The following is an 11031-nucleotide window of genomic DNA, read 5'->3' on the forward strand; positions in this document are numbered from 1 at the left end:
TGCCCCTCAAGGGCCTTTGCAAGTATCTCATTTTATGCCCCAAATCCCCTGAAATGCATAATTGTCTTGATACATAGTTTTGTGTATTGTCAGCCCCCACATGGTAGGTGTTGAGCAAGTTGCTGTATGACTTAAATTTTTATAGGCTACATACTATTCTTTCTAATACAGTAACAACGTTGGAAATCCAGTCTCTATTTCTGAACATTTATTATAACAGAGCGAGGAAGTTTCTGTTGAAATCCTTGCGTTCCCGATTTATTTTCCCAGCACAGTCCTCTAAGTGGGTTTAAAGGTGAACACCTTTTGAAGGCTTTTCATACATACTGCCAAGCTGCTTTCTGGAATTGTGCCCGTTTCTATTCCAAACAGCAGTTAGGATGGGCCGCCTGCATCCTTGTTCTCTGGGTGTTAAGAAAACCTTGGCCTTAGAACTTTTGGTTTGTGGTGCAGTTGTTAGGACGGACTCCGCTGCCTTGTCCTTGTTCTGCCACTAGGACAGGGGTCCTCAAACTTTTTAAACAGGGGGCCAGTTCACTGTCCCTCAGACCGTTGGAGGGCCGGACTATAGTTTAAAAAAAAACTATGAACAAATTCCGCAGGCGCAGAGGAGGGGGCGGGTCCCTCGCTGGAGACCCGAGAGGAGGCGGAGCGGCGTGGAGCCCGCCCCAGCGGTGGCCAATCACAAACCAAAGCGCCGGTGCCGCGCCCCTCAGGTCCGCATCTTAAAGGGCAAGGAACCATGACGTCCAATCCCGAGTGGTCTCCCTTATTAGTCTTACTCCCTTCGTTAGAGTCCTAAGCCCTTCCGAGCCTTAGAGCGTGGAAGGGACGGACATGGCGCCCACTCAAGCCCGCACCCAGCCCCATCCCCGCGGTGGGCCCCACAGGCCGGCGCGGCCCCTTTAAGAGTGTCGCCGGTCCGAACACCTCGAGGTCGCGGCGTTTCCCGGCGCCTCGGGCCGCCCTCCATTGGCGCTGCGGACGCACTCCCGGCCATGCGGGCGCTGCGGGCTGCCCTGACCCTGGCGCTGGGCGCCGGCCTGGGCGCGGCGGCCGAGGGCTGGCGGCGGCGGCGGGCAGATGCGCGGCCGGCGCCGGGGCTGCTGGGCCGGCTGCCAGTGCTGCCCGTGGCGGCGGCGGCCGAGCTGCCCGTCGTGCCCGCCGGCCCCGGCGAGCTGGCCAAGTACGGGCTGCCCGGGCTGGCGCAGCTCAAGAGCCGCGAGTCGTACGTGCTGTGCTACGACCCGCGCACCCGCTGTGCGCTCTGGGTCGTGGAGCAGCTGCGGCCCGAGCGGCTCCGCGGCGACGGCGACCGCCGCTCGTGCGACTTCCGCGAGGACGACTCGGTGCACGCGTACCATCGCGCCACCAACGCCGACTACCGCGGCAGCGGCTTCGACCGCGGCCACCTGGCCGCCGCCGCCAACCACCGCTGGAGCCAGAAAGCCATGGACGACACCTTCTACCTGAGCAACATCGCGCCCCAGGTAGCGCCCGCCCCCAGCCCGCCCCGGGCTCTCGGAGCCTCGGTTACTCTGCAGCCGGGGAAGCCGAGGGCGCGAGCTAGGTCAGGGCTCACTAAGCACCCGCCCTAAGCCGGGGGGACCGAGCTCTCGGCGCCCAGCACCCGCTCTGCAGTCCGACCCTGAGGCCCTGGGCTTGGTTTCCTGGTCTGTAAAATGGGGATATCACTGTCATTTACCTGCATCTTGCAATAGCGATGAGGACTATAGACCTGGTGCGCACACTTCCTGGCCCATGGTAGGCAGTCAATAAATACTAGTTATGAGGGGACTGAGGCTCAGAGGGGCCAAGTGACTGGCCCAGTGTCAATCGGAAGGGACCCGTGCAATGTCTGTAGCACCCTGAGCTTGCAGCCACTGTCACCCCGCCTGCCTCCCGGGAGTAAAGGGAGATGCCTGCCGTCAGCTCTTCCCATTTGACTAGACACTGTACTGAGGACTGGAGCGCTCAAGTGATGGAATTGGGAGCAGGTCAAGACGGTCCCAGCTGGATCCTGCATGTGGTCCAAAGCGGGAAAAGGAGATTGGGAGAGCTGGCCTTCCCATGAGCCCCTGGGAGCACCCTCCTGAGCTCTGTCCAGGTTCCACCCTCATGGCCAAGTGGCCTAAAGGAGTGACTTCCATTCCTTGAACCAGTTCTCTCTACAAGCTTGCCTCCACTCTGCAGGAATCTTGGGCTTGGTGGCAGTGCCCGCTCCTCGGGGTTCAGGGCAGCCCCTCTGACAGAGGAAAGGTCCCAGCCAGTCTCTGAGCCCCCCTCTCCTACCAGGTGCCCCACCTCAACCAGAAGGCCTGGAACAACCTGGAGAAGTACAGCCGGAGCTTGACCCGCACCTACCAGAACGTCTATGTCTGCACAGGGCCGCTCTTCCTGCCCAAGTAAGGCTAGAACTGGGGGGAGCGGGTGGGGGTGGGAGTACCAGGGTCTCCCTCTCACCCCTTCCAGGCATGTCCCAGGCTCTGGGTCAACACTGCCAGGTCACTAGTCATCTGGCCTATTAGTGAGCCTGTCCATTCCCTGCCTGGCTCCTGAATTCACTTCTATAGTCGGAGACCTTGTCTCCTCTTACATCACTTCTTGCCACACCCACCCGTCCAACCTTGTGTTCTGCCCAAAACCCCTCGTACCAGGCTCTCGCCCTCAGTCTCTCTGTTCAGAGCAACCCTTCTGCTCCCCGAGACTTCCCTCTTGTCCCCCTGCGGGCCTGCCTCCCAGGGGGAAGGGACTGAGCATGCTCAGTGATTTTTCTGGCCCACTGATAGCTGGATGAGTGATGCCATAGGTTGGGATGGGATCCAGGCCCTATCAGGTGGATGTCCCCATAGGGCTCAGCATGGGCTGGCCAGGGCACTGATGAACTTTAAAGAGCAAGCACCTCCTAAGGCCGGCTTTAGTGGAGTAGACTGCTGAGGGTGAGCGTGGAAGTCACCCCACAGGGCAGTGTTCTGGGTACCTGCTATATACCCAGCCCGGTGCTGTTGCTGGGACTCCAGCTGTCACTGCCTGGCTGCTTGGTGTTCACCCTGCACAGGGAGACAGGCAGCCATCCAGCGTCTGCATGGATGAATGTGGATGTGTAGGAGGCTGGGTTTTTTCAGCAGCATTTATTGCCACCACTCTGCTGACCCGGTAGACAACAGGATAAGAGTGTCTACCTTGCAGGAAGCTCCCAGTCTGTTGGGGAAGCCAAGGAGAGCAAAGAAGCTTCATGAGGGGTTGTTCCCACAGCTTGACACAACTTGGGGGTCAAGTCAAGGAATGCTTCCTGGAGGCAGCAGCTTGGGTCTCTAACCAGACTCCCCCGGAGCCTGAAAGGCCATGTGCCTGGGTTTGCTTGCAGGACAGAGGCTGATGGGAAATCCTATGTGAAGTACCAGGTCATCGGCAAGAACCACGTGGCAGTGCCCACCCACTTCTTCAAGGTGCTGATCCTGGAGGCAGCAGGCGGGCAAATCGAACTTCGCTCCTATGTGATGCCCAATGCGCCCGTGGATGAGGCAATCCCGCTGGAGCGCTTCCTGGTGCCCATTGAGAGCATCGAGCGGGCCTCGGGGCTGCTCTTTGTGCCAAATATCCTGGCAAGGGCGGGCAGCCTCAAGGCCATCACCGCCGGCAGCAAGTGAGGGCAGCAGCCCAGCCAGACTGTGAGGGTGTGTGGCTGGGTCGCATTAAAGATGGTTATTTTTGGAGGAAGTCTTGGCTGTGTTTGTCCCAGGTGACACCTCAAGAACCTCTGGCTTCGCCGCTGCTTCTTCACTCCCTAGTGCCTGACGGACCTTCTGCTGTGCCAGCACCTGCCTTGGTGAGGCCCGGCTGCAGGGCAGCCAGGGAGATGAGGATGGCTTCCTGGAAGAGAAGTGCAGCAGTGGGCTGGGGCGGGGAGGCTGGCAGGTGCCCTGGCTCCCACTTTGTCTTCAGTGCCTGACTGCCCAGGACCCAGTCCCTTGGGCTGCTGCCTCCAGCGGGGCCCTGAGGTTAAGGTCAGGCCCAGGTTCAGCCTGCCAATCTGCCACTGGAGCAGCGGAGCAGCCCCAGCTAAGAGCCCGCAGGTACGGCCCTCTGTGCTGAGTTTAGAAGTGGGCCCCAGGTTCTGTGGATGCCCAGGACTAAGCTTTCAGGAGGGCTGCCCTGCCCACTGCGCTCACACTCGAGGGCGTGAACACAGCACACAGTGAAGAAAATGGGGGCCCAGAGCAGGGGTGGGTGGGGTCTCCTGGGTCACCCAGCCTGGGAGCAGCTGGACAGGCACCAGCACCCAGGAGTCTAAACTCCCAGCTCGCTCATACCCAGTCCCTGCTACAGGTCTGCAGCGGTGAGAGGCCGAGGGGGGCGGAGGCCATCTCCAGAGAAGGCCGGCTCAGGCAGCCGTGGGCAGGGTATGCGACAGGGAGAGTTGCAACCGCCTTAGACCCCAAGGCCTGGCCGGCAGCTGGAAGCAGGGGAGGTAGGCAGGCTCACCTCGGTGCGGATGGTGCGGCTGCCCTGGCTGGGGCAGGTGTTCACATACAGGTCGAAGAGGACACTGGGCTCAGTCACCTCCAGGTTGGGGTCAGCATTCACTCCAGCTTCTAGCCCCTGGAGGCCCCCGAACACCACAAGAGCATGCCTGGCACCACAGTAGCGGGGATCACTGACTGCTCGTCAAGGCCACGTTGAAAGCAGCCCCCACACACAGCAGGAGCCCAGTCTATAGTTTTGCCCCCACCAGACCGGTCCTCTGCTCCATTCCTCCTCCCCCAGCCCCTGCCCCAAGCTGGACCCACCTGAAGCTGGGAAGCTGGGCAGAGGCCACATCCGAGCCTCGCTCTGATGTCCCGATGGTTAGGTCATACCCGTCCTGGAAGGGGGCCTCAGCAAACACAGCACCTGGGGGTGAGGCCAGCTCAGTAGGGGTCCCGCTTTCCACAAGCCACAGCTGCGCTGGGTGGGGTGTGGAGAAGGGGACCCAGGTAAGGGATCATCCAGGCCCTCCCCTGTTCCTGGGAGGTCAGGCACTGACCAGGGAGAGGCCATGCCTGTGCTATCCCGCAGAAGCAAAGCAGAGGGTGGCTAGGAAGGACTTTGAGAACACGTACTGCAGCTCTGACTTCTCTGGTCCTTTTGCCCCCATTCCCAACCCCAGAGAGACATTATCAATCGATCATGATACTTCTCCTCTGAAGTCCTTAACAGCATCCAGGCTAAGCACTCAGGGAGACCAAGGCCCAGAGCAGGAAAGGCAGCTGCCCAAGGACACAGAGCAAGTTGGCAGGACAAGGACGCTGGTCTGACTTTTGGGTCAAGCAAGGCTCCCTGTGGCCTGCCACACAGAGAGGAAGGAGATTCTTAAGGGGAGCTCTGTCCTTACTGAGGCAGGAGGCCAGCCGGACCGTGTAGCCCCAGTAGAGACCAGCTTTGGTGCGAGGGTCCTGAGACGACACGACTTTTCCACGGTAGGTCTTGCTTTCTGGGGGGGAAGCGGAGAGGCTGTGAAGACGGGCTGAGGGGACAAGGAGGTGGGAGGAGGAGGGTCTGAGCCCTCAGGCTGGCCAGGCTGAGGAAGCTTTCAGATACCCGGGAGCTGCTTCTGGCTCAGGCGCACGGTCACACGAAGCCCAGGTTCCAAGTTCTTGTCAATCTTCACCTCCTAGGGAGAAGCCAGACATGGGTGTGGTTTCCCACAGGACCAGCGGGAGTCACCACTCGCCCAGATGTCGGAGAATCTGGCTGGCACGGGACCCAAAGGGTCCACGTCAACCTTAGCCCTCACACCTGAGCCAGACCTGCTTACAAGACACCGTTCCTGCAAAATGACTATCACAAGACACTGGTCAAAAACGGATGCTCTGGGCCCGGCTGGTGTGGCTCAGTGATTGAGCGCTGACCTATGAACCAAGAGGCCACGATTCCGATTCCTGGTCAGGGCACATGCCTGGGTTGCGGGTTTGATCCCCAGAGGGGTGCATGCAGGATGCAGCCAATTGATGTTTCTCTCTCATTAATGTTTCTCTCTCTTCCCTCTCCCTTCCTCTCTGTCTAAAAAAATCAATAAAGACTTTTTTTTTTTTTTTTCAAATGAATGCTCTGGGCTGGCAGAGTAGGAAGTAAATATTTCGTGAGTAGATGAAATCTCAGCTTTCTCATTTTGGTGGCATAGCCACTTACTAGCCATAGGAGTTTGAGTGGGTCCCTTAACCTCTGAGCCTCAGTTTGCTCACCCATCAGACAGAAGGCATTCCATAAACAACAGCTACTGCTCCGCTGCACAGGGCCTGGCATGAAGTAAACGCTCACTACGAGGGCACTGTGATGAGTAACATAGGTGTTTGTTTTGTGCCAATTTTTAATTCTGGGTAGGGCGCTTTCTTTCTCTTTTGAGGGTTTTTATGCTTTTCTCCATCCATGTAGCCAGTTATTTCTGTTCTTTTTTTAAAAATAAATCTTTATTGTTGAAAGTATTACATATGTCCCTTTTTTCCCTCCATTGACCCCCTCCAGCTGGTCTGTTCGAGGGGAGGGGACCCCACACATTTACATGTCTCTGCCTCTGACCCTAGGAGACTTGAGAGCCAATAGGTGGCAAAGGAATTGTTCCAATCCCCAGCGTGGCCTGCATCACATTGGAGCAGCCCCAGAGTGACTTTGAACTTGTTTTTGTAGGGTTTTGTTTTGTTTTTAAAAGCACAAGGACCATTTTCTGTTGATTTGCTTAAAAAAACACAACACAATAAATTCACTCCTGGCTTTATCTATTGAGCCCCAATTTAAGCACGTCTCTGGTCCAAACCAGCATCAGTGGGGAACTGGTGGGCAGAGATGCCTGGGTCCCGGGCTCCCCACCCACACACCCCACCGGCCCTCCATCGCCAGGGTATATCTGGGAAGTGTGGGTTCATCCACACTCCAATTCCTACCTTCTTCATGCCACAGTTCACGAAGGAGCCCTGGCCTGGCCGGGTGGGCCGGTCCACCACGACGCCCTCTCGGAACTCAGATTCCTCATCCTGACGCATGTGGTGAGGGCTGTCCAAGGGGTTCAGGAGCCCTGTGGGTGGGGGGGTGGGGGGGTCAGGGGAGGTGCAAAAGCACATGCGGGTATGGCAGGAACCCTGGCCCACGGTCCAGCTCTGTCACAGACTGCCTATTGGCACCAGACACAGGCCTGCTCTGCCTGGGCCTGCTTCCCAGCTGTGTAGCAATTTCTCAGGACCTGGGAATGATCCATGGAAACGGGGGTCAGACCCCTCAAGCCTTACCTGCAAACTGCAGATCCTGGTGCTTGGGAAAGAAGGCCTTCCTTAGGTACCTAGTGAAGGACACAGATCTCAGGAAGTTCCCAGGGAGGCCACCTCTGCCTGACCTGTACCTCCCCCCGCCCTCCCCCACGCTCAGGAAGCCTGCCCTTCACCCTTACTGGGGACACTCCAGGTACTGCAGAATCCGGGCCAGCTGTACACATGCCTGCCCCTTCTTGCCGACGCCCCTGAATTCCCCTTCCACAGTCCTGGAGAGAGAAAGACAGGGCTCAAGAGCCTTCTGTGTTCCCTCCAAGAGCTCGTCTGCCCAACCTGACCGCTGCAGCACCCTGCTTTGCAGCTCTACCCACCAGGACTACAATGGGGCATTTCAGGCACGGTTCTCAGCCCCGGCAAGCCCAAGCCAATGCTAGCAGCCCCTCCCTTCCCCCCGAGCTTGGTATCCTGCAGAATGGCCCCTCACTTGGCTTCCTGGCCCTCTTCATCGAACACCACAATCTCATCCACACAGAAGATGGCACAGGCTCTGGCAATCTGGCCAGCCAGGTAGGTGCGAAGCTCGGGCGACTGGGCATTGTCAAGAATGGAACCAGGCAAGGCCACGCTCAGGGTGTAGGGCCTCCCTGCGGGCAAGGGAGGGGTGTTGATGGTCAGTCTAAGGTCCCTTCCAGATATGACATTCTCTGCCCCGCCCAGGACCCAGTCCGCTCACCCTGGTCCTCCCGCTGTGCAGCGGCCTCCTCCTCCTCCTGGCGCTTTGTCTGTTCCTCCTGCGCCCGCTGCCGCTCCAGTTTTTTCATCAGCTTAAGATCCTTCCACTTCTTCTTCTCCTCTTTCTCTGGATGAGAAGACATCCCAATAGGTGGAGGTAAGAGGGACTTTGGAGGGAGAGGGCGTGGAGCAGTCTAGGAGATGATGACCTTTCAGTGCGGTGGGGGTTCCCACTCAGGTCCGGCCAGCCCAGGTGCTCAAGTGAGCTGGGTGGGCAGCCAGAGGAGCCTCCCGGGGCTTCTGACCCCTTCCTCCCATCTTGGGTGCTGTGGGACCCACAGGGGACAAACCTGGTGTTTTTCCCCAAAGTTTAGATGTGCACCACTGGAAGGGCCTGGGGAAGGGCCAGCACAGACACTCACCCTCACCCCCAGCCCCTACTTACTCTGCTGCTTCCATTTTCGCCACTCAACCCTTTGGCCATGTTCGCCCTGGAAGAATGGGAAGAAGTACAGGAGGGAGGCTAAATGGTCACTCTGGGAGGGGGTCCCACTTGTTGTACCCCAGGGCCTGGGACCAGGCCTGGCACATAGTAAGCACTTAATAAACTGCTGAACGAGGAGCGAGTAGCTCAATTGGTTAGACTCTAACCGTTAGAGTCTTGTCCGGATACACCAAGGTTGCAGGTTGGATCAGGGTATACATACAAGAGTCAGCCAATGCATGCATATCTCTATCTCTCTATCTCTCTATCTCTCTCTCTCTCTCTCTCTCTCTCTCTCTCTCGCTCTCTCTCTCTCTCTCAAATCCACCAATAACATTTTTTTAAAATTGCTGAATGAGTTCCCACTGGAGAGGAGAGGAAACTGAGGTTCAGGGGAACGGGTCCTGGGAGTCAGAAGAAATACGCCACCAAAGGGCTCGGGATGGCGCGCAGGGTGCCACCTCCTGGATCCGGCCCGGCCAGAGTAGCCTCCAGGGGCCTCGGCGATGGGCTCCCAGACGCTGTCCCGGCTGAGGCTCAGACCCCGCTCCCACCTCCCGCACGCGCTCGGCCACCAGCATGCGACACCTCGGGGCTTCCGGCCTCAGATCAGCGACAAGGAGGGAGCGAGAGGCACAGCCCGGCCCCGCCACGGGCCCCCACGCGGCTCGTTCTCACGCCCCCAGCCCCGGTCCTGCCCCGGGAGCCCTACCTCTCGCCACCTACCGGGCCGCAGGGCCGCTTCCTCCCGCGCTCCGCCATGGCCGACGCACACCTTCGGCCACGTCCTGCCAATCAGACTCACCTCCTCCGAGCCGCCCAATCAGAGAGGCGATGGCGCGCGGGGGCGTGGCCTAGGCCTGAAGCCGCGGGAGAGCGTGGGCGGGGCGGTTCTGGCTCTGGGCGCGCCTGCGCAGTGGTGGGCGCGGCTCGAGGCGGGTCAGTGTCCAGATGCGCGGCGTGTGCTGTCCTGGGTCCTCGGAGCGCGACACTCAAATCTCCGCTTGGTTTACATAGGGGGACCCTGAGCCCCAAAACTGGAGTGTGATTCAGAGCTGGAGATGACCTTGGAGATCATTTAACCCAATTCTTAAAAGGTTCGTTCATTTACTCTCTCTTTTGAGACGTTATGTATATATGTATGCATATATGTATGTATGTGTTAATCCTCACCTGAGGATATTTTCCCATTGATTTTTAGAGACAGCGGAATGGAGGGGGAGAGACAGAGAAAAATATCCATGCACCAGAATCGAACCTGGGACCTTTCAGTGGATAGACTGAGCCAAACCAGCTAGGACTAGACTTTATTTATTTATTTATTTACTTCAAAATATTTTTATTGGTTTCAGAGAGGAAGGGAGAGGGAGAGAGAGAGAAACATCAATGATGAGGGAGAATCATTGATTGGCTGCCTCCTGCACGCCCCACACTGGGGATTGAGCCTGCAACCCAGGCATATGTCCTGACTGGGAATCAAACCATGACCTGTTTCATAGGTTGATGCTCAACCACTGAGCCATGCCGGCTGGGCAAGAAGCCTGAACTCTGCATTTTCTTAAGATGGATTTGAGGAACTGCTAGGGCCTCCATCTTCCCTTCAGTTTTTGCATTTTGGAGCACTGGGCACATGGACTTGGACGGGTAGCACAGTTAGGTGGGGGCTGGGCGCAAAGCTCCCAGGCCTCTCTGGATGCGCCCACCTCCCAGCACAGTGATGTGTTCACCAACCCAGAAGCTCCTTCTGACTCATGGATTCAGGGTTTTTATGTGGGATTTTATCACAGGTGCATGATCAATTCAATCATTGGCCATGTGACTGGACTCAATGTCCAGTTCCTTTCTTTGGTGCTGGAAGTTCTGACATCTAATCACATGGTCAGGCGGACTTGTTATGAATAACAGAAGACACTCCTATCACTCGGGAAATTCCAAGTGTTTTAGCTCTGTGCCAGGAACCAGTGACAAAGACCTAATATATTTTACTATACGATACGTGCCCATCAGCTCCCCCAACTAACTATATAAGCAAAACCCATGGGCTTGCTCTGCAAATCCAACTTCAGGATAAGTCTCTTGGCACCCCTTCCCAATGAATCCGGGAGCTGTCATTGTTTCCCCTTAGGATGCCCACCCCCAGGGTCTAACCCCACTCTCCCTTTGCCAGCTGGATGGCCTTGGGCGGGTCGCCTCACTTCCAGAGTGGTTTCCCCACTTGTAAAATGGAGAAATAATTCCTGTCTCAGGGAGGTGTCTAATGAAATGATGGGCACCCAAGTGGCTGGGCATGTGAGGGCACACAATAAACACTAGCTACTTCCCCCTCCTCTAACTGTAAGCCCTGGCCCTCCTTCCTGCACTCTGACCCCTCTGACCCCTGGGGGATGGGACTGTCTGGGTCGTCCCTGTCAGACACTCAAATGAGGCTCCCATCTCCCAAACACACACCCACACCCACACCCACACCCAGCACCAGGAACACATACCATCTGAGCCCTGGCTTCTAGGCCTGGTTTTACCATTAACTAACTGTGTGACTTCATACAAGTCCCATGTCCCCGCTCTTCTCTGGGA

General features: G+C 57.5%; 2 protein-coding genes across 7 annotated transcripts; one reads left to right on the forward strand and one right to left on the reverse strand.

Moving 5' to 3' along the window:
* Positions 1-731: 731 nt before the first annotated feature.
* ENDOG (endonuclease G) lies at positions 732-6464 on the forward strand. Of its 3 annotated transcripts, none has more exons than XM_023744443.1 (3): positions 732-1487; positions 2292-2405; positions 5658-6464. In XM_023744443.1, the coding sequence occupies exons 1-3, from the start codon at positions 999-1001 to the stop codon at positions 5877-5879; spliced, it is 825 nt and encodes a 274-aa protein (XP_023600211.1). In that variant the 5' UTR covers positions 732-998; the 3' UTR covers positions 5880-6464. The 3 variants fall into 3 exon arrangements, with proteins under 3 accessions (XP_023600211.1, XP_023600212.1, XP_006103214.1); XM_023744444.1 differs by having other exon boundaries at positions 741-1490; positions 2296-2405; positions 5658-5902; XM_006103152.3 differs by lacking the exon at positions 5658-6464 and adding an exon at positions 3368-3720 and having other exon boundaries at positions 757-1490; positions 2296-2405.
* Positions 3689-9277, reverse strand: SPOUT1 (SPOUT domain containing methyltransferase 1). 4 transcript variants are annotated; one of them, XM_014445569.2, is made up of 12 exons: positions 9184-9277; positions 8419-8464; positions 7975-8100; positions 7726-7885; positions 7421-7510; positions 7263-7312; positions 6921-7051; positions 5581-5653; positions 5375-5473; positions 4791-4893; positions 4486-4633; positions 3689-3873 (listed from the first exon to the last, which is right to left on the reverse strand). In XM_014445569.2, the coding sequence occupies exons 1-12, from the start codon at positions 9217-9219 to the stop codon at positions 3781-3783; spliced, it is 1155 nt and encodes a 384-aa protein (XP_014301055.1). In that variant the 5' UTR covers positions 9220-9277; the 3' UTR covers positions 3689-3780. The 4 variants fall into 4 exon arrangements, with proteins under 4 accessions (XP_014301055.1, XP_014301056.1, XP_023600208.1 ...); XM_014445570.2 differs by having other exon boundaries at positions 9170-9233; XM_023744440.1 differs by lacking the exon at positions 9184-9277 and adding an exon at positions 8625-8709.
* Positions 9278-11031: the final 1754 nt, after the last annotated feature.

This window comes from Myotis lucifugus, unplaced genomic scaffold (genome assembly GCF_000147115.1).
Source record: "Myotis lucifugus unplaced genomic scaffold, Myoluc2.0 scaffold_465, whole genome shotgun sequence".
Taxonomy (NCBI): domain Eukaryota; kingdom Metazoa; phylum Chordata; class Mammalia; order Chiroptera; family Vespertilionidae; genus Myotis; species Myotis lucifugus.

What these genes read in the sequence shown, in the direction of transcription:
- ENDOG (XM_006103152.3), top strand. Translation starts at nt 999, where the DNA reads ATGCGGGCGCTGCGGGCTGCCCTGACCCTGGCGCTGGGCGCCGGCCTG. An exon ending in TGAGCAACATCGCGCCCCAG is followed by an intron (nt 1,491 to 2,295) that starts GTAGCGCCCGCC and finishes CTCTCCTACCAG; the next exon opens with GTGCCCCACCTCAACCAGAA. An exon ending in GGGCCGCTCTTCCTGCCCAA is followed by an intron (nt 2,406 to 3,367) that starts GTAAGGCTAGAA and finishes GTTTGCTTGCAG; the next exon opens with GACAGAGGCTGATGGGAAAT.
- SPOUT1 (XM_023744440.1), bottom strand. Translation starts at nt 8,702, where the DNA reads ATGCATGCATTGGCTGACTCTTGTATGTATACCCTGATCCAACCTGCA. An exon ending in GAAGAGGGCCAGGAAGCCAA is followed by an intron (nt 7,511 to 7,725) that starts GTGAGGGGCCAT and finishes TTCTCTCTCCAG; the next exon opens with GACTGTGGAAGGGGAATTCA. An exon ending in GCCCAGCTTCCCAGCTTCAG is followed by an intron (nt 4,634 to 4,790) that starts GTGGGTCCAGCT and finishes CTGTGGTGCCAG; the next exon opens with GCATGCTCTTGTGGTGTTCG.